This window comes from Apis laboriosa, unplaced genomic scaffold, assembly GCF_014066325.1.
Source record: "Apis laboriosa isolate Shangri-la unplaced genomic scaffold, ASM1406632v1 scaffold9_cov152, whole genome shotgun sequence".
NCBI lineage: Eukaryota > Metazoa > Arthropoda > Insecta > Hymenoptera > Apidae > Apis > Apis laboriosa.
The window spans coordinates 1,352,704-1,373,044 of NW_025224966.1; the positions used below are offsets into that span (position 1 = coordinate 1,352,704).

General features: G+C 29.9%; 4 protein-coding genes and 1 long non-coding RNA gene across 5 annotated transcripts; 3 read left to right on the plus strand and 2 right to left on the minus strand.

The window, feature by feature from the left end:
- Positions 1-2,657: 2,657 nt before the first annotated feature.
- LOC122719789 (kxDL motif-containing protein CG10681) lies at positions 2,658-5,001 on the minus strand. The gene is made up of 4 exons (XM_043945942.1): positions 4,633-5,001; positions 4,349-4,548; positions 4,143-4,277; positions 2,658-3,108 (listed from the first exon to the last, which is right to left on the minus strand). The coding sequence occupies exons 1-4, from the start codon at positions 4,779-4,781 to the stop codon at positions 2,978-2,980; spliced, it is 615 nt and encodes a 204-aa protein (XP_043801877.1). The 5' UTR covers positions 4,782-5,001; the 3' UTR covers positions 2,658-2,977.
- A 421-nt stretch (positions 5,002-5,422) lies between these two features.
- Positions 5,423-6,893, plus strand: LOC122719791 (ubiquitin-conjugating enzyme E2 C). Its single transcript, XM_043945945.1, has 4 exons — positions 5,423-5,664; positions 5,989-6,103; positions 6,189-6,393; positions 6,468-6,893. The coding sequence occupies exons 1-4, from the start codon at positions 5,561-5,563 to the stop codon at positions 6,590-6,592; spliced, it is 549 nt and encodes a 182-aa protein (XP_043801880.1). The 5' UTR covers positions 5,423-5,560; the 3' UTR covers positions 6,593-6,893.
- An 820-nt stretch (positions 6,894-7,713) lies between these two features.
- LOC122719782 (valacyclovir hydrolase) lies at positions 7,714-9,276 on the plus strand. The gene is made up of 5 exons (XM_043945931.1): positions 7,714-7,952; positions 8,035-8,122; positions 8,474-8,794; positions 8,864-9,119; positions 9,186-9,276. Exons 1-5 carry the CDS (start codon positions 7,839-7,841, stop codon positions 9,274-9,276), a joined length of 870 nt encoding a protein of 289 aa, XP_043801866.1. The 5' UTR covers positions 7,714-7,838.
- A 102-nt stretch (positions 9,277-9,378) lies between these two features.
- Positions 9,379-13,688, minus strand: LOC122719796. Its single transcript, XR_006347684.1, has 3 exons — positions 13,464-13,688; positions 11,613-11,824; positions 9,379-11,532 (listed from the first exon to the last, which is right to left on the minus strand). It is a non-coding gene; the product is annotated as an uncharacterized LOC122719796 (long non-coding RNA).
- A 1,208-nt stretch (positions 13,689-14,896) lies between these two features.
- On the plus strand, positions 14,897-19,494 carry LOC122719767 (tubulin beta-1 chain). The gene is made up of 2 exons (XM_043945910.1): positions 14,897-15,052; positions 18,092-19,494. The coding sequence occupies exons 1-2, from the start codon at positions 14,996-14,998 to the stop codon at positions 19,376-19,378; spliced, it is 1,344 nt and encodes a 447-aa protein (XP_043801845.1). The 5' UTR covers positions 14,897-14,995; the 3' UTR covers positions 19,379-19,494.
- Positions 19,495-20,341: the final 847 nt, after the last annotated feature.

The following is a 20,341-nucleotide window of genomic DNA, read 5'->3' on the forward strand; positions in this document are numbered from 1 at the left end:
CGGTCCCAACTTTTTCCCTTGCCATTCAACGACCAAGATCATCGCCTCGAATCGAATCGATCGATTCGGATGTTCGGTCGAATAAATCGATCGAATGATCGTTCCCGTTTATTTGTTCGCGACGAGTTGTGTTTTGTTCGTGGACAAGAGAAAAAGAAAAAGAAAAAAAAAAAAAAATAAAGAAAGAAAATTCGTTCGAAAAATTGCTGGCCCCCAATGCGCCACAACAATGTTATCGTTCTCTTTCGCTCTCGATCGAGGCGCGTATAGCGGATTTCAACGCAAAGTTCAATTTGTCCGACGGGTAATCGTAAGTTTGAACGGGTGATGCCGTCATTTGCAGGCAAACGAAAGCTACGTTTTACACGTTGATCGAAACGCAGGTACCTACGTGCTCACTCGTAATTTACGACTTATCGGCCCTGATCCGAGTAATTTTCGCGCTTGTGAAAATTATACCGACCTGACTCGTCGCACGAATTTCTCTCTCTCTCTCTCTCTCTCTCTCTCTCTCTCTCTCTCTCTCTCTCTCTCTTTCCCTCTCCCCGTTTATCCGCCCTCTTCGCTTCCTCATCCCCCTTTCTCGCACTCTCTTTCTCTCGCGTTCCCTCTCCTCATCCCACCACACCGTGGAAGTGACGCAAAATCGTGCTCCCGGCACAGGCTGCCTTGTACCGAGATGTCGATACCACGAAGAGCGGATGTCAATAGCACGAAGTCACTCCTTTCGCGAGGGAGAAACCGCGTCAGCCGATTTTACAGCATTTTCGTACGGTGCGGAAAAACGCGCAACCACGTTTGTTGCTCGATCGACGATCGGATCCTTTCGACTCGTACAAGCGAGATTTGCAACTCGATCCGCAAGATCGATCGCGCGTGGAAATGGGCGTGCGAATGATAGTTGGCTAACTTTTTTTTTTTTTTTTTTCCCTTTTTTTTTAACTTCTCCAACTTTCTCCTCCATCCGTTTAGTTTTCCCTCGCGTAGTCGTTCCTCCTCCTCGGTGTCGTCGTTCTTCGGATCGTCGGCGCTCTTGGAAACGTTCGATCTGGACCACTGTTTCTGACACCCTTCATCGAGTTAACGGGTATATCCCGTGCTTTTGTATTACTTTGCACCGCTGAAAAACGGATTCCGTTGTGTCCGTGTCACAGAGATCGAATACACGTATACAACAGATCTCGACAACAGAGCGCCTCCAAGTGCGCCTGAACGTGTCACGCCTCCAAAATTTTTCAAAAGGCCTATCGCGCTTTTCGAATTGCTTTATTTTCCTCCTCCCCTTTTCACCTCGTTTTCCAACATCCAAAGCTTTGAACAGATTCAAAGTAATTCATTCCCGCGATAATTAGATAATTGTCTTCGTCCTGTTTCTCGTCGACGAGAAACATGTATCCCGTTACACGTGGTGCCGCGAGAAAAAGGAAAAAAAAGAGAGAAAAAATTCGAAGCTGTCTATCGAATGAAACAGGTGAGTCGGATAAAATTAAACAGCTGTTTCCTCGTTTTGCCCTAAGAGACTTAGCTTCCTCTTCCTCTCTGATACGAGCGCATCGATTCACCTATTCTATACGCTGAAACATCTTCCATTTGTTTGCTCAATGATTGGACGAATCAAACGTGATGTGATCCACTGAAATTTTATTATGTAAAAAATCGATTAATCGTCTTTAAAACTCTCGAACAATTTTCTATTTGTTATTCGATTAGTCGAATTTGTATTAATAGAGAGATTAGTTTTGATATCGCGTAATTGAAAAACTAATGCTCGAAAAATCTACGAAATATTATTTCCGAATTTTCAAATGTCCTCGGCGGTGGATAGAGATAGAAAGAGAAAGAGAGAGAAAGGAGAGAGCGGACAAGAAAAAGAGAGAAAAGATGAAACGGATAGAAAACAGCTGAGGCGCAGCTGGTTTCTGGCATCGCGATGGCTGGCGTCTTCCACGCGGAGAATGCTGTGCCTTCTGTGTATATACGTGCACAGTAGTTGACGTGTGTGTATAGTACAAACCATCCTTGGTAGAAAGCAGAATCGAAATCGTTTCTCAAAAAAATATGTTCAGAGGAGGAACAACAAACGATTTTGAAAAATTTTTCAATTTTCCTTGAAGATACGAATAAAAAAGAAATTTCGCGAAAAAAAAAGAGATAATTACCTAATAATAAAATAATATTGGAAAATTGATATGAACGAATCCAATTTTTTTTTTGCAATCGCTTCAATTTTCAAGAAATTATCTCGTTTTATGAATTATTTAAGCTTCTCCCTCATTGTCCCGCATCTGGGTGCGTTATATTTTTTTTCCTCTTGTTTATGTTCATTTTATCAATCTCTTTCAGACATCCTGATTACTTTTTCTACCTTTAATAATTACGTACAATAGTTTATAATTATATAATCTGCATAAACTAACTCAATGTGTTAACGCTCGCAACAATCGCGCGCCACTTCAAAACTTTGTTTACCGTTCGTATCTTTACCGACATCTCTCTGTTTTAACGGAAACTACAAATCGCATCGGTAAAATCGATAATGCTAGAATATGTTACAGAGTATTTCATTTTACCGAGGAAATATTTTCATTACGAATTTTACCCGTTACGATCTTGGAAATTCACTTTCGTACTTACCGCTACGAAATGATCGACTCTTCTACAGTGTACAAACAATGCTTTATTATAGCGTTACTCGATACTGACAGAATTCACAGATTTGCAATTTACAAAGATACGCGTACATCTATTTTTGTACGTGAAAGTATGCATATATAATCAAAAAAATTTTCAAGTTTTTATAACCGTTTGCTACCGATCCAACTAAAACGTTATTGTCGGCTAACAATTTTCGCGATAACGTCAGCATATAAAATTTCAACTTTTGTTTTAATCTTTTTTTTATTTTACTCTTTTTTTTTTTTTTTTTTTAAATTCTTCTTTTTCGTAGTCTTCCGATTCTATAACTGGAAGGAACTCTTTAACCAGTATCAGACGTGCAGGACGAAGTATCAGCGTTACTTTGATCGTTGTTGCTCTCCGTTGATGAACTATCGTTGCTCTTTATTCGTCGTTTCCGCAGCTTTGCGAATTGAAACTCCTCAACCGGCACTGTACATCAATAATTGAAGTCGTTATTAGTGTCGTTCGTGCAATTGTATTCGGGAAAGGAAACAATTGAATGTCCTAACGAGTGGGAAGTAAATCCAAGTAAATTACATCTATCGAAATCGAAATATAAGATGTCTGTATTTTTTTTCCTCTTTTGTACTATTTCTAAAATTCATTTTATTACAGTGATTCTTATGTTACAGCCATAATGTACTACTGTTCAACTTTCAACTTTTTGTTTCAGATTTTTTTAAATCATCTAAAATTCCTTCATTAATTCATTTTTGTTGCGTTTTAAAAAAAGATCTATGATATACTATGGCTATAACATGTACATTGTACGAAGTTAACAACGACCAGAAAAATCTTAATTTTTACTTTTCTACCAAAAGACAATGACTAATCGCTTAATATTTGTCATAGCATTGCGACGAATCGTTTGACAAAAAGATATATGTATTGTTTACGATATTTTTTCGTTTTACGATTATTTTTCACGTTTTTTCAAATTTACATAAACTTCATTAACTTTATATATTATACATATATATAATTCAATTCGGTATACAAGTCGCTACAAAACAAATGCGACATATGAAAAACTTACTTATAAATGGTTTAATAATTAAGAATATATTATTGATCAACTGATCATCCTCTACTGTTCAATTTTGCATTACAATTTACTTAATTATCAAAAAGGATTAACATTGTTGAAAACTTTTACTTGAAAGAATATCCTGTATATAATTATTATTGTATTTCATTCATTCATTTATCCATAATTCCCACTACGAGATAAATTTTAGTCAAAAAAAACAAGAATATTAAAAAAAATGATTGTACAAACACATTATAAATATTTTGTTAAGTTCGACGATGATTTTTTGATAAAAAATTAAGAAAAGAAAAATAGAATAAAAAAAATAGAAACATCATACTGCTTTAACAATGAACAATTTGTCACAATTTGTCACAATTTAAGTGAATTTATTGTATGGTGATACGATTACTTGTACTGCAAGTTTGGTTACCATCAGAATCTGGATCTCGATCCATATCAGTATGAGTAACACTCGGTAATGGAACAATTTCAGGTTCGAGCGGTTTTACAGAACAATCTACATCTTCAACGATTACTTCTTCTGCTAAACTGCTTCTAACAGCTTCTATATTTATAAAAAAATATTTAGAATAAATTAATTTTCATATTTTTTAAACAATTTGCATATATATTTACCATTAAACGCTTGAGGATATTGTTGGCTTAGTTTATTTTTTACAATACGAATTCTTTTGAAAATATAATCTAAATCTCTTTTCATTTCCACCAAAAGTGCTGTATGTTTTTTAAATTCATTGCCAGCAGTTTTCAATCTATTAATTGACAATTGATTGCAATTAGTTAACATTTCGTTGGTCTTTTCAAATCTTTGCAACCTACAAAATAAAAGATTCATTCATGATGCAATAGGAAATTTATGAATGAAATATTTGAAAAAATAAATAAAAAATTATTCTTACATTTGTTTTTGAGCTCTTATCATAGATTCTACATCTTGTTGATCAACAATTCCAGCCAAACCTTGTATAAATACCTCTGGTGCTGTATAGTTTTGAAAACATTCAAAACTTCCAGTATCTGACTCTGGTGTGCCTTGAGCTGTTGTCATTTTTTTTTTTTAATCTTATATCAATTAATTACGATATTCATCCAAATACAGTTTTAATGATAACATATCTTTCTATCACTCTACTTTTCTATCATATTATTATATATGTATATATATATTTTTTATCATATATCACATATTTATTCACATTGTTTTTTTACAAAAATTTATGATATCTATTGTACATTTCAATTTTATGACTCTTTATTACATTCACAATATTGATTGTAATGAAATAATTTTAACTTTAATTGTAAGAAAACAACTAATAAATAGTTGTCAATTAATAACAAATTTATAAATGATTAGGTAACGCAATAACGTTATAGTTAATTTATAAATTGTGTTTTAAAAAGTACACATTTCATTCTTTCATTCTTCTTATAAATTAATTCAACGTCAATATGATATATTAAATTTAATACTATTAAAAATGTTCATGCTCGTCGACGATTGACAATAACTTTATCATTTTGTCTATATATAATTTACAATCATTGTTTCAACATTTAATTAAAGAAAATAATGTTTTAACAAATATATTTAACACATTTTTTTAATATAATTTTATATAATCGAATTTTTCATTAAACTAAACATCTTAAACAAACTAAACGCTTCACCTTCAACAGCTGTTTGAAGTCAAATGTTTTCAAGACGGTTGGTAGAAGATCCAGCATTCAAATTTCCACAGTGACTGTTGTATCTCAAACCGAAGCTTCGGAAATTTCGTGCGAAAAATAATAATTCTAAGAATCACGTGTGTCTTTCGATTCGGAATGGCACAAAATATAAATCCATTCTATTCATCTCAAAATGCTCCAAGTAAAGCTGCAGAAGAAAAACAGAATATACCAAAAGATAACCATGCAGTTAGTAAACGGTACGCCAACTTTATCAAACATTTAATATATACATTATCGATTGATCTTTTTACATGTATATTTATTTACTTCTACTTTACTGTTTATTATTATTTTATATTTTTTATTTTTTCCTTTCAAATTTCATATAATGAATGTATTGTATTATAACAACTATACTAAAATACATAACCTACTCACAATGTTTGGATAAATAATATAATAATAATGCATTCTTAAATTGTGTGCAAATATCCATAATTGTAATCATATTCTATAGTAGATTTACTTATAATTTATTTTTTTTGTGATATTAGTAAAAATAAATATATGTTGTATAATAGATTGCAAAAGGAGCTAATGGTTTTAATGATGAGTACAGAGAAAGGTGTTTCTGCCTTTCCAGATGGAGAAAATTTATTCAAATGGATAGGAACTATTATAGGACCACAGGATACAGTAATATTTTTATTATCATAATTAAAATATTGATAAACACAAAAAATAATATTTATTTTAACATTTATTTTGTTTATTATTACAGGTTTATGCTGGTCTTACATATAAATTAACTTTAGAATTTCCACATAGTTACCCATATAGTGCTCCAATTGTACGTTTTGCTACTCCTTGTTTTCATCCAAATGTGGATGCTGTAGGTAATATTTGTTTGGACATATTAAAAGATAAATGGAGTGCTTTATATGATGTGCGTACCATATTATTATCTATACAATCTCTTCTTAGTGGTGAGTAATATTATATTTAATGTTGTAGAATATACTGATAAGAATAAAAAAATATAAATATTATTTTTTTTTAGAACCTAACAATGAGAGTCCCCTCAATCCACAAGCAGCAAAACTATGGAGTGATCAAACTAAATATAAAAAACATTTAACAGAAGAATATCATAGAGCTCTAAATGGTGACCAGCAAGATTCATGATAAGTGCATTTTTATAATGATCTTGTTCATTATTTTTATTTCTATGAATGTTACAATTAAGAATAGGATATAGAAAAACAAACTGCACTGAATTTATGTACTTTGTTATTGAAAATTTAATCTTCTATTATCTTTTGCACTTGTATGCTGTGTCATGCAAAACAACATACAAATATCTTTTATATTGTTCATCACAATCATGTCTGTTACATAATTTCGTCAGTCTGTCTTAAAGATGTATAGAAATTTGTATCATGCTTTTAAGACTGTATATGCAGATTAAACATTTTTATATCGTCAACTTCTATCAAAAAATTTTATTTATTTTTATTCTTAATAATATATATAATATATATATATATATATATATATATTGATTTTGGATATATTTTAATATTTTCCATTCATACAAGTTACAGTGACCATCGACGTTACGTCATTGATTATTGTATATTTAAAAAATAAATATTTTAAACATTATTGTTATAAAATTTATTATATTTTCATATACCTTGTTTAATTTATTGAATAGAAATATTTTTTGTAGATTTAAAATTTCATTTAATCTATTGACACATTTATTTCGATATAATAGATATTTTTCCGATAAACGACTTGATAAATACGATATAACATAAAAATTTAAATTGGAAAATTCTTTATAGAAATTAAATTTCAATATATAATTGAAAAAATAACAAATTAATTCTACTTAATTATAGTTGTTTTGAAATAGAATGTTTACAAAAAAATATTTACAATATGAAAATTTTTTCATATTATAAATGAATATCTATAAAATAAATAAATAATAATAAAATTTTGTTCAAATATCATAAAATTTTAATAAATATTATCGATTTAAAATTTATAAAAAAATTTTGTAATATTATATACTGAATTAATTGAAAATATTTAAAGAAAATTAAATTTTTCTCAATACATAATAAGATGTCATCAGATTTATATTCAAAATATTATCAATTTCTTTTCAAAAAATAGAATGCAAAAATAGCGATAAGATAGAATGATGTCGTCATCATCTTGTTTTACTTTATGACATTAATAATAAATATTTCCTATTTCATATTCATCAATTCTTTAAAGATAAAGAGTAACATTTTGAATATATAAATTAGAAATAAGTGTATATATATATATATAAATTAGAAATAAGTTGTTAATAAAAGTAAAAAGTAAAAGTAAAATAAGTTTGTCATTGATTATTGTATTAAAGTTGTCAGCCATGTTAGTAAAATTATACGGAAATTTTGTGAATAATTTTCGACGAACATATATTGTTAATTTTTTCTCATGGAATACACGCCTCTTTTCGACAATGAAAGATTATATTTCACAGGTAATATCATTATAATTGTAAAGATAATAATATTTAATTTATATATTTTATATATACTTATATATTATATATTTTTTTTTAGGAGAAAAAAATTAATATTAATGGAGTAAATATCAATTACCTGAAAATTGGAACTGGCCATCCAGTTTTGCTTTTACCTGGTGTCGCAGGTAAGCAAGTTAATGAAGAAATGATCACGTTTGATGTAACGTTACAATCACAATTGTGTTATATATATGTATATACATAAATTAATGAAAGTGCTGCTATCTAGGAAAGTTGATTATTGAAAATATAACTGTATAATCGTATAATGATACACAATTAATTTTAATATTCGAATGAAATAATATCTTTATTATGTATATATATTTATAATAATTTACAATAGATATTGAGTATAACAATATTAACAAATTTTTATTCTATCATAAAAATTTTTAAACTATCTAATATAAAAGATATATTCTTATTTAAAAAAATGTTAAATTATTGTAATTACAATATCATCATATCATTAGGTACGATTTGGACAGATTTTAAACCACAAATAGAGGGACTTGATAAAGAAAAATTCACTATAATAGCATGGGATCCTCCAGGTTATGGAAAATCAAGACCACCCGATAGGACATATCCGGATGATTTTTTTCAACGTGATGCCATTTGGGCATGTGATTTAATGAAAGCTTTAGGTTACACAAAATTTTCATTGATAGGATGGAGTGACGGTGGTACTACTTCTTTACTGCTCGCTTCAATGTTTCCCGATAATGTACAAAAAATGGTTGCTCTTGCTGCAAACGCTTATGTAACACCAGAAGAAAAAGAAATTTATAAAAGTTTGTTCTTTTATTTTGATTTCAATAATTTTTGATTATTTAGCTATTTATTTATTTGTATATTAATAGAATACGGAACTATCGATAATTGGTCTGAAAAAATGAAACAACCACTAATAAAAATTTACGGAAAAGAATATTTACAAAAGATATCATTTGATTGGGTAGAGTCTATTTTGAGAATTTGCGAGAAACAAAACAATGATTTGTGCAAAGAATCGCTAAAGAAGATTAAGTGTCCTAGTTTAATCGTTCAAGGAAACAAAGATTCGATGGTACTCATTGAACATGCAAATTACTTGAAAAATCACATTGTTGGATCGAAGTGAGTATAATATAATCGATTTTACAATCAAATATTCAATCAATATTAAATAAAAAATTCTTTTAGGATAAAGATTTTCGAAAAAGGTGCACATAATTTACATTTACGATATTCAGAAGAATTCAATAATATCGTTACCAAATTCTTAATTGAATAATTGAAAATATATAATAAATCTCTTTCTACAATATAATTATTATACATAAATATGTTATATTTTTATATTATATTATATAAATAATTATATATATATATATATATATTGTGATAAACTTTTAGAAATAATAGTAGAAGAATTTTTAAGAAGTATTTTTTTTTTAATATTTATCCTTATAATCATAGACATTCATAGACATTAGAAAAAACTTTTTTTTTTTTAAATCTTTGAACACCATTTATCTTACACTATGCTGACACAGCATAGAGGACACACGTGGGATAACCGGCACAGAAATCAAGTCAGAGAAAGGAACTATAAAATCACGTGGGCGATGAAGGTTTTCCATAAGCTTACCTCTTTCGGCAAAAGACGCTTCCAAATAACGTTTCCGTCTTTTGAATTGAAAATCAATCTTTCGAATTCGTAATTTTTAATATATATATTATATTGTAACTAACGATTGAATTATTAAACGAAGTAAGAATCACAATATAATTAATATGAGGAGAAAAATAAAATTCGCATTCTAAAAAGCATCTAGACGATTAAAATACACATTAATACAATTCACTACGAACGTCAAGAACCGCCCATCCGAAATACCTGCAATGCGCTTTGGACGAAAATCGATCGTGTTCCTGGTCTCGGCTACGCCCCAAAGAACCATTTGCCAGGAATTTACCAATGAGACATGCTTTATCCTTTACTAGTAGAATTATATTATATTATTATATATTATATATAATTTTATATATTATTTTATTTAAGATTTTATTTTTCTTCAGATTTTATTTTCTGCTTCAATAACAAAAAATATGTTTCAATAACAACAGTAAATAAAAATAAAAAACTTTGAATCAAATGAATCTTTAAGATTCACATCGAGACATTATCTGGATGCAGATAGAAAGTGGTCTTGTGCCACTTATTGTGCTTGTCGAGAATACTCGTACAAATATTCATGGAATACTTCTACTCTGATCTCTACAGATTTTTACCATTAATTTTAACTAATTAAAATTGTATAATATGCAAGTTAAACTTAATCTATGATTAAATGAACAATTTTTAAAAAGAGTTTTGATTATCAAATAGATAAACACCAATATATTTTTAATAAATTTCTATTTTTTTTTTTTCAGACGTACAAAATTATATTAAAAAATTATATTACGTAAGTTCAATCAATTACAAACAACGAAAGGAAATGGATAGAAAACGTGACATATAAAATGCAGTAGACGTATCCAAACATGGACATACCGCTTCGTGATTCGATCGTGTGAACCTCTCCTTATTTTTTACCTTCTTTTATCGCGTTTTTCGCAATAAATATTTTACGAGTTATATTACTAACATCTTCTAAATAATTTTGGGAAGAACAGGATAAATTTTAATACCATTTAAAATAACATTTTCGAGTGAAATTCTACCTAAGATGAAAATATTTTTAAAAAAAACGATGAAGCGAATCATATATTTTATTAAATTTTATTGAGAACATTATTAGATAAAGTTACTCTATAAACAAAACTAAATACAAGCGAAAACCGAATATATAAATGTTTTTCCCGTTTTGGAAATGCGACATCGTGTTACGATGATATCACCGTAAAGTGTTACTCAATAACCAGACTGGTCGCAGAATTGGATATTCTCAGTTTTCTAATTGATAATTGTACTTTATTAAAACAATACAAAAATTATATTAAATATTTAAACAATATAAAAATTTCTACTTCTAATCTCTTGTAATGTATAGTTTACGATAACGATAAGTTTAATATCTGTGAATTTTATCCGGTCTATGATCAAAATCCTAATAGAAAACAATCTTTAAACAATAAAAAATAAAGCGAAAAAAATGTGAAAAATGAGAAGTAGAAAAATAAGATAAGGATAAAAATTGAAATACGGAAAGAAAACAGGATTCATACGAGAATAGGAGGAGAGATCGAGAAGAACAACTGGGTGACTCACAATCAGATTTCGAAGCTACCGTTATCGAGTTGGTTCCCTTGATCCACGACTTCGCCGCGATGTATCCGTACTCTGTCCAAAGTAGAAAACGACACCATTTACGGCAACTTGCGGCTCCGTTGTTACTCGTTTTCAGACTCGTATCACAAGATCATTCGAGAAAGTAGTCGTATGTCAAAATCTTGTCCTCGATATACAACTCGGCCACCCCTACTGGTATTCGCATGAAAATCTTTGCGATGAGATATTTCGAATATTTTTGCAATAAACAATCTATAAAATATATATAAAATATTAATATTATAAAATATTATAAAATATTTTCGTATCTTAGTTATAAAAAAAAATATTACTTTCAAGAGTGATAGTTCTATGTAATTGAGATACGTCGACACGAATATACGGCTGCGGAAATATTTAGACGTGTTTGTCGTGCACGACGTCCTCGGGATCAATAAAAGTTGAGGCGGGGCAAGGTTTGGTACGTCTGTCGCGTCGTTCCGACTCGGTTCTTCCAAATTATCCTCATTCGCCGTTGTTTGTATCATCGATAGTATTAGTCTACCTTCGAATGCATAAATGTAATAATTAATATTTTTCTTATCTTATTTATTTGTATGTTCAAATAGATAGATCGATGGAAATAATTCTTATTTCAAATTTCTTCAATTCATTGTTATGATTTACTATTAAAAGCTACAAGATACGAGAAGCTTTTACAGAATATCTTAAGATTATAAAAAATATGAATAACGAAAATTACGAAATATATTAACGAAATATATAGAAAAATTTTATACAAAGAAAAGAAAGCACGTTCGGGAAGCTCAATAATATCGTGACTCATAATTACCCCTTCTCACATGTATATAAAATATCGTATCTACCTTCGAATGCATAAATGTACAATTAATATTTTTCTTATCTTATCTTATTTGTTTGTATGCTCAAATAGATAAATCGATGAAAATAAATCTTATTTCAAATTTCTTCAATTTATTGTTATGATTTACTATTAAAAGCTATAAGATATGAGAAGCATAATATTTACAGAATTTCTAAGATTATCAACAAAAATTATTAATTATTATTTAATTATATAATATTAGTATTAATAAAAAATAATTGTTGTAAAGATATATTGATGATTTTTTTTAGTATCTTTTTTACCGATTTATAATATATATTTGATAGCAATGAAAGCGAAATTCAATTAATTATTCGTGACTCAATCTTATTATATACGACATTTCGGTATTAAATATCTTTAAATGCATTTTTCAATTTATTTTCTAATTCTTTAAATTGAAAAAATGATTATCTCAGAAAAACGAGACGAACTGATTGTAACTGATTGTAAAATATCCAACGGATGTCTGAAATCAAAAGCATAAATCGGCTTATAATAAGCTTATAATAGTAAACCACGACTAAGTAATCGTTCAAATTGGACATTAATTATTCTATTATTTTTGATCACGATAGATAGGAACGATGCGGAAGTCTCTTTTTCGTCGACACTGGTACGTGAACTTCTCGTTCTTGGTTCATCTAAATTGGACGTGATGTCAGCGAGCGTTTCTACTCGTAATTGTACGACTAACGAAGGACAATCAAGAGTGGAGCATTGTCGCATCGGTCTTATTCTTTCGAATCGACCTCGTAACACGTAATCAATTTTTATTCACGCAATTGATACACAACTCCTTTTTGCAAACAAAATTTTCCTTCTTCATTTTCTTTCTTTCATTTCATTTCACGTTGAAGCGTATCAAGCGTATTTATAATATACATTACTATGCATGTTACATAGGATATTGGGATATGCATATTACATTAATAATTAGGTATACTATATTTTTGTTTCTTTTAATATCTGAAGAAAAAACAAATAAAAGATAATCGATTCTTAAGAATGCATTTTTTGCATAGATTATAAAATTCATTAAAAAAAAGTGCTAATGCTTAAAACTATTATAGTATAAGATTTATATATTATACTATTATACTATTATAATATAAGATTTATATACACATATACATATACATACATACATACATACATACATACATACATACATACATACATACATACATACATACATACATACATACATATATATATATATGTATATGTATATATATATATATGTATATATATATATATATATATATATATTTTGCTTCTTTTAGTTAGAATTTACCTTGATAATAAATATGATCCCCCGTTATTGGTAGGTCCGTTATGTTTGCATACTGCGACTCGTGTCTATCAATGCGAAACAGTGTTTGCACGCTTAACCAAGTACATGCAGAAGAATATACACACACTGAGATGCGCGGGCGTGTACACTATCATGGCTGATTTTTTTCCTTCGAAACGAAGAGCGAGTGATCCATACATGGTAACGGTGAGAAGACTGGCTTACGCGTTGCAACGCGTAACCCACCCTACCTGCTCTCCTGTCGCCACTCGTTCGCCTTCCGTTCTTTTCTCCTGCTTGTAAGCTGCTTTTACATACAACTATGCACACAAACATGTATTATTATTGTCTATCTTAAATTTATTTGCTATAAACTTTTGCATACTACGGAATATTATTGATGATCAAAATCGATAATTAATACCTGTAATTAAATATGCAATAATGAGTATTGTTTGTAAAAAAATTGAAAAATGAAAATAATTTTGTTTTATTAATATTACTTAAAAAAAATTTTTTGCCAAGCAAACTTTCAAATATTTTACACTGGCAATTGTCTCAAAGGCATTTTTTATTAGATCCGCAATATTTGGGTGTGTACGTCTGTGACTCACGTATCGACTTTTCTCCCAGCCAACTTCGAACAAGCAGGGTGGGTTTAAGGCACACCCATCATCCAGCTAAGGGTAGAGAAGATATATATGTTGATATAATTTTTAAACTTAATTATAAGCATATATTTATATATATTCTATAAACAGAAAAAAAATAAAAAATTTTATATTTTAACGTAAATATATTAAAAAAAAATTTTAATTAATAAGTTATAATTTTATTAAATTAAAAAAATCCATAAAAATTAGAAAACAATGTACTGTACTTATATATTTCAATGTAATTGTTAAATAGGTCAATTAATCTTTTTTAGTTTGGCAACAATGATATCATATATTTACTATTAAACTTACCAGATTATTAAATTTTTAAGTTTTTAATTGGAATTAAATTCTATTAGTATATATAAAAATTATGTATAGGTTAACTGACTTACATTTGGAAAAAGAATGTTCGAAATCATTAATTATCGATTAATCATTAAAATAAAATAAAAATCATAATTAAATTTGTTGCATTAGAATTATTGTTATTATAAAGAGATAAATTTCAAGAATATCAAAAAAAAAAGTTGAATTCGTGGGTCGACAGCATTGGCCTGCAATTTTGCCGAATCGAAATTTTGTCAACGATGTCACATCCGCAAAAGTTGGAGCGCAGAATCACGGAGCAGTTGGCAACGCTGCTGACGTTGGCTGGTGAAAAGGTGGCGGGGCTTAGACGCCGACCAATCACAAGCATTATTCGAATCTCCCCACGTCGCTCCCCGCGGTCGTGCCGAAGCTTGAAAATCTGTAACGGACGCCGCTTCCAGGGCATATTCGTTTCTGGGCTCTCGTGACGAGTTAGCGTGTATCTCGTCGTTAGTTCGATAATCGCAGTATACTTCGAAAAAGTCCAGAAAACTACCGAGCAACATGAGGGAAATCGTCCACATTCAAGCTGGCCAGTGCGGTAACCAAATTGGCGCAAAGGTAAGTGTTAAAAACTGTTCGAAATAATTGAATTCGCGACCGCGTGGAAATGAACGCTTCTTTGTTCGGCGTCGTACTTGGTGTTAGTGTTCCTTATAGAATTGTGTCTGTTACGTGCTCAAATGTCCTTTTTCCATTTCGTAATTTTAGATTTTTTATATAAAATTTATGGAAAAAAAGAATTTGGGAAAAAATAAAAAAAAAGAAATTCATATTTGTTTAATTTATGTCGATCTTTTGAACGTTTTTCTCTTGTATATTATTTACGAAAGCTTATTTACATGGAAAATAATTCAAATTTTATAAATGTTATAACGATCGATTTCAACGAAAGACCGTGTTATATACTTCAGCTACGTGGTACGGCTGGCATGTGAAAAAATGGCAACCTCGCTCGGTCGAAGACCTGTCATGGCGACAGAACCAAGCCGGCCGGCTGGTACTTAACGGTTTTTTTTTCTATCGACCCATGTTTTCTAACGAAGTGTTGTTGTTAAATATTAAATGTATATTCTTCAATTTTTTTTTTATTTATTTATCGAGAATGTTGTTAAATTTTTAAAAGGAAAAGTATTCGAAATTGTATTTATTTAAAAATTCATAAATGTTTTAAACTCCGAGCAGGGCGTGGTCTATCTCCGGCGTCGAGATACACTAGTTGATGCAGCAACGGAATCGAATGCGCAGTTGCGCGCGCAATTGATCCTGTCTTTCTTACTCTTCTTTCTCTCATCAACATTCTAGAATATTACATATATACATATATTACATATATTTGCTTGAATCTTTTAGATTCTTCACAAATTCCATGTTTATTTTAATCTTTTTGAATCATATATTTATTATTTATTAATATTTATATCACTTTTTATAGAATTTAATTTTTTTTTAAAGATATCTTAAAATAATTATTTTTTTTAAAATTAAAATTAGAAATTTATTCAAATAAATAAATCAATAAATAATTTATTTCGCGAAAGGAAACATTTATATTTTCTGATCACATTATATATACATAACTATCGTAACAAATGACTTGTGAGGATAGCGTACGTATAGCAAGTAATGCAATGTAGTTACGCTCTCATAGTTTTCAAGGTTGCTTCATTGAGTCAATGTTCGCTTCCTAAATTATTCATTCCTATCTTATATTATGCTGTTAATTCTTTGACAAAAATATTTTATGCAAATTTTTTATTTAAATTATTACTCTATCGTAATTCACCCATCATCGAACGATTGAGTAATAGTTACAATTATCCATTCAGGGATCTTGTAATCCAAGGACATCTTGTGTTACGTAGTATGGTGAAACGTTTCCAAATATAGAAAGAAGATATCCTTTCGCCATTTTCTTTCGCGTTACTTCGACCGGTTATTTTACGTTGGTAACAACTATATGGATATAGTACCAAGATGTAGTATCGATCGTTTTTCAGAATGTAAATTTCTAGTCCGCCATTTTGTGTAGACATCATTCGTACTTCAAAGAATTTCTTTAAATTACTGGCGCGAAAAAATTTTTTTTATTCTTTTAAAAATATTAAAAATATTAAAATTATTACAATTAAAATAATTCTATAAAAGAATTAATAATATATAGTTTTTTTTTTATTAATTTTTTTTGATATTGATAAATAGGCTATAATTTAATAGATTATGAATTGATTTTTATTATATTGTTTCAATTTTTATTTTGATAAATATTTTAATTAACAAATTGAATAAATATAATAGATTGTATATAATGTCGAGAGAGAGTAAAATGCAAAAATCAAGTGTAGTGTTTTATGTTAATTAGACAAGATTGGCATTGCAGTCATCATTTCTATATATAGCGATGACATTGGTGACTCATGTTGCTACGACATTGTACATATATCGTATGTACAATGTGTGGTGGGAGGTAGTAAGATTGGACAGTATTCACTTCCTACTAACGATAGTCATATATGATTATGCTGGCTAATAAACCTATCGTTTCTATATAGGGCATCCTAGTATCTCGTAGGCGTGCTATGATTAGAATTAATGTTACTTTAATTATCAGATAGTTCAATAAAATTGAAATTATGTAAAAATGTGTACATAGAAGTTATTTAAGCTAGACAATAGTTTAAAAAAAAAAAAGAAGAGGTATAAGATATTTTAAAACGATGTTATGTGTAAACATTACTGACCTAGGATTAAATACTTCTTGAACATCACAGTAATGATATATTAAATAAAGAATTACTTATTGAATAAATAAGACAAACGAAATGTAATATTATATGTATGTTTCTATTCGTTTTATCTATTATTCGATGCGGCACACTGATTAGCTAATTAAAATTATTACTTCTTATCTTCTTTGGAAAGACCGTTAAACTTCTATTTGGATAATAAGATATCTCATGGCTATATCACACTCAATAGATGGTATTCTAAGAACGCATCGATTTCCAGAAATATACTATAAGGTCTTTGAACTATGGAGAGGTACGTGCAGTTGCGCGCTAACTAATAGAGAAGGCGCATTGTACCATGCATTATATATGTACTTCGTATGTATGCTACGATATGCATTCATTTGTATATAAAACAATAAATTGACGATAATTGAACAATAATTATTATCTCGTAAAATTTGAGTGAAATAGCTAATCTTAATAATTTATATTTGTTTAAAAATATTTGGTTAAAAATAGATTTAAAAAAATGAAAAAAAAGTACATATGAATATGCATATTTATTATTATAAATTTTTATATATAAATAATCAAAAATAAAAAAAAAATTTTCTATTCTTGTTGTCATAATGGATGCTTATATTACAACTAATTACATACGAGCTATTCACTGGTGAGGTCATCGAACTATTCCTCTCGGTCGATAATACGGAAGACTGAAAACGGATGCGAGGGTAATGGTGAGGAGAAAGCATTGACTAGCACCAAGTACGATTTTTTTTTCGAATATTCGCACTCGTATCAATTAAAACGAAATATTAAATCGTATAAACATTTTTTTAAAAATATAAATTATTATTTATTATAGTTTTGGGAAATCATCAGTGACGAGCATGGCATCGACCCAACCGGTACTTATCATGGTGACTCCGATCTTCAATTGGAAAGAATCAACGTATACTATAATGAAGCATCTGGAGGAAAATACGTACCACGTGCCATCCTCGTCGATTTGGAGCCAGGCACAATGGATTCTGTTCGCTCGGGACCTTTCGGTCAAATATTTAGACCAGATAACTTCGTATTTGGACAGTCTGGAGCTGGTAACAATTGGGCAAAAGGTCATTATACCGAAGGCGCCGAATTAGTAGACTCTGTCCTCGATGTAGTCAGGAAAGAAGCCGAAAGCTGTGACTGCTTACAAGGTTTCCAATTGACCCACTCTTTGGGCGGTGGTACCGGATCCGGTATGGGAACATTGCTCATCTCCAAAATTCGCGAAGAATATCCTGATAGAATCATGAATACATACTCCGTCGTACCGTCTCCTAAAGTATCGGATACCGTCGTAGAACCATATAATGCAACACTTTCCGTACATCAACTGGTAGAAAATACAGATGAAACTTACTGCATTGATAATGAGGCCCTTTACGATATTTGCTTCCGCACTCTGAAATTATCTACGCCTACCTATGGTGATCTGAACCATCTCGTTTCTCTTACGATGTCTGGTGTTACTACTTGCCTGAGGTTCCCTGGTCAATTGAACGCCGATTTGAGAAAACTCGCTGTAAACATGGTACCGTTCCCTCGTCTTCACTTCTTCATGCCAGGTTTCGCACCACTCACATCTCGTGGCAGTCAACAATACAGAGCTCTCTCTGTACCCGAGCTAACTCAACAGATGTTCGATGCAAAGAATATGATGGCGGCCTGCGATCCTAGGCACGGAAGGTATCTCACAGTAGCAGCCATTTTCCGTGGCAGAATGTCGATGAAAGAAGTCGACGAGCAAATGCTCAATATTCAGAACAAGAACAGCTCTTACTTCGTCGAGTGGATCCCGAACAACGTAAAAACAGCTGTCTGCGACATCCCACCTCGCGGTTTGAAGATGTCCGCTACCTTTATTGGCAACTCGACAGCTATTCAAGAGCTGTTCAAACGAATCTCCGAACAGTTCACTGCTATGTTCAGGAGGAAAGCTTTCCTTCACTGGTACACCGGCGAGGGTATGGACGAGATGGAATTCACCGAGGCCGAATCAAACATGAACGATTTAGTTTCGGAATATCAGCAATATCAAGAAGCCACCGCAGACGAAGATGCGGAATTCGACGAGGAACAGGAAGCAGAAGTCGACGAAAATTAAACGCCTATTCTCTATTCTACTCTACTTACTACCTACGATTCATCCCCTCATCATTGTCCCCTTCGCTCTCGTACTGCTTCTTAACTTTATGCGTTTATGTCTTTCTTTCCTATTCCATCTTTTTTTTTTTTTTTAATTTCTTTTTTACATTCTGTGCAGACGCGCTTTTTCATCGATATCACTCCTTGTATTATTCGAATAATTCGAGGAGGAGAATACTTTTTTTATCAAACTTTTTTCTGTATCGTTTATTTGTTTCGATTATGTAGTTTGTAAAGCGCGTCTTTGTATTCAGTGTATAACCGCTCTAGCGGCTACCATCATCTTGAATAAATTATTATCATATAAGTGTACGGTTTAATAAGAATCCCTTATTATTTTCGTACATATATTTTGTCGAATTCAATAATTCATTTTTATATTTATAAAATTATATTGTAGGTGTACTTGTATTTATATTTGTTCCTTTCATCTATCAATTTTTATACTATGACATACAAATTTGAATAAAGTAGATCATGCATTCAAGCAGTACCAAAAAAGATGTAATTAAATATTCAGCTAGCGTAATTAATTTCAAGTTTTATTCAAAAGTAGGTTATAATTTGAATTTCATTTAATCGAAAGTAAAAAGTAAAAGAAAATAGTTTTAGAATGTACGTATAAATAATTAGTAAATGAAATTCTATCTTAAAAATTAAAAAGTAACAGTAAATAATTTTGTTTAATACTGTAAAATATATCACATTTTTTTATGTCGCAAAAAAATATCCTTTCTTATATTTTATATATAATGTATAAGTTTCATTAATTCATTATCAGATTGTGTCGCCATCTATTGAAATAAAATGATCATAAGCGATTGGGATGACCTCTATTCTAATATTTGGAACATATTGGAATTATTTACGACGAAAACAATATTAACCTATCTATGTTCTAAATTATTAAAGAATTTACATT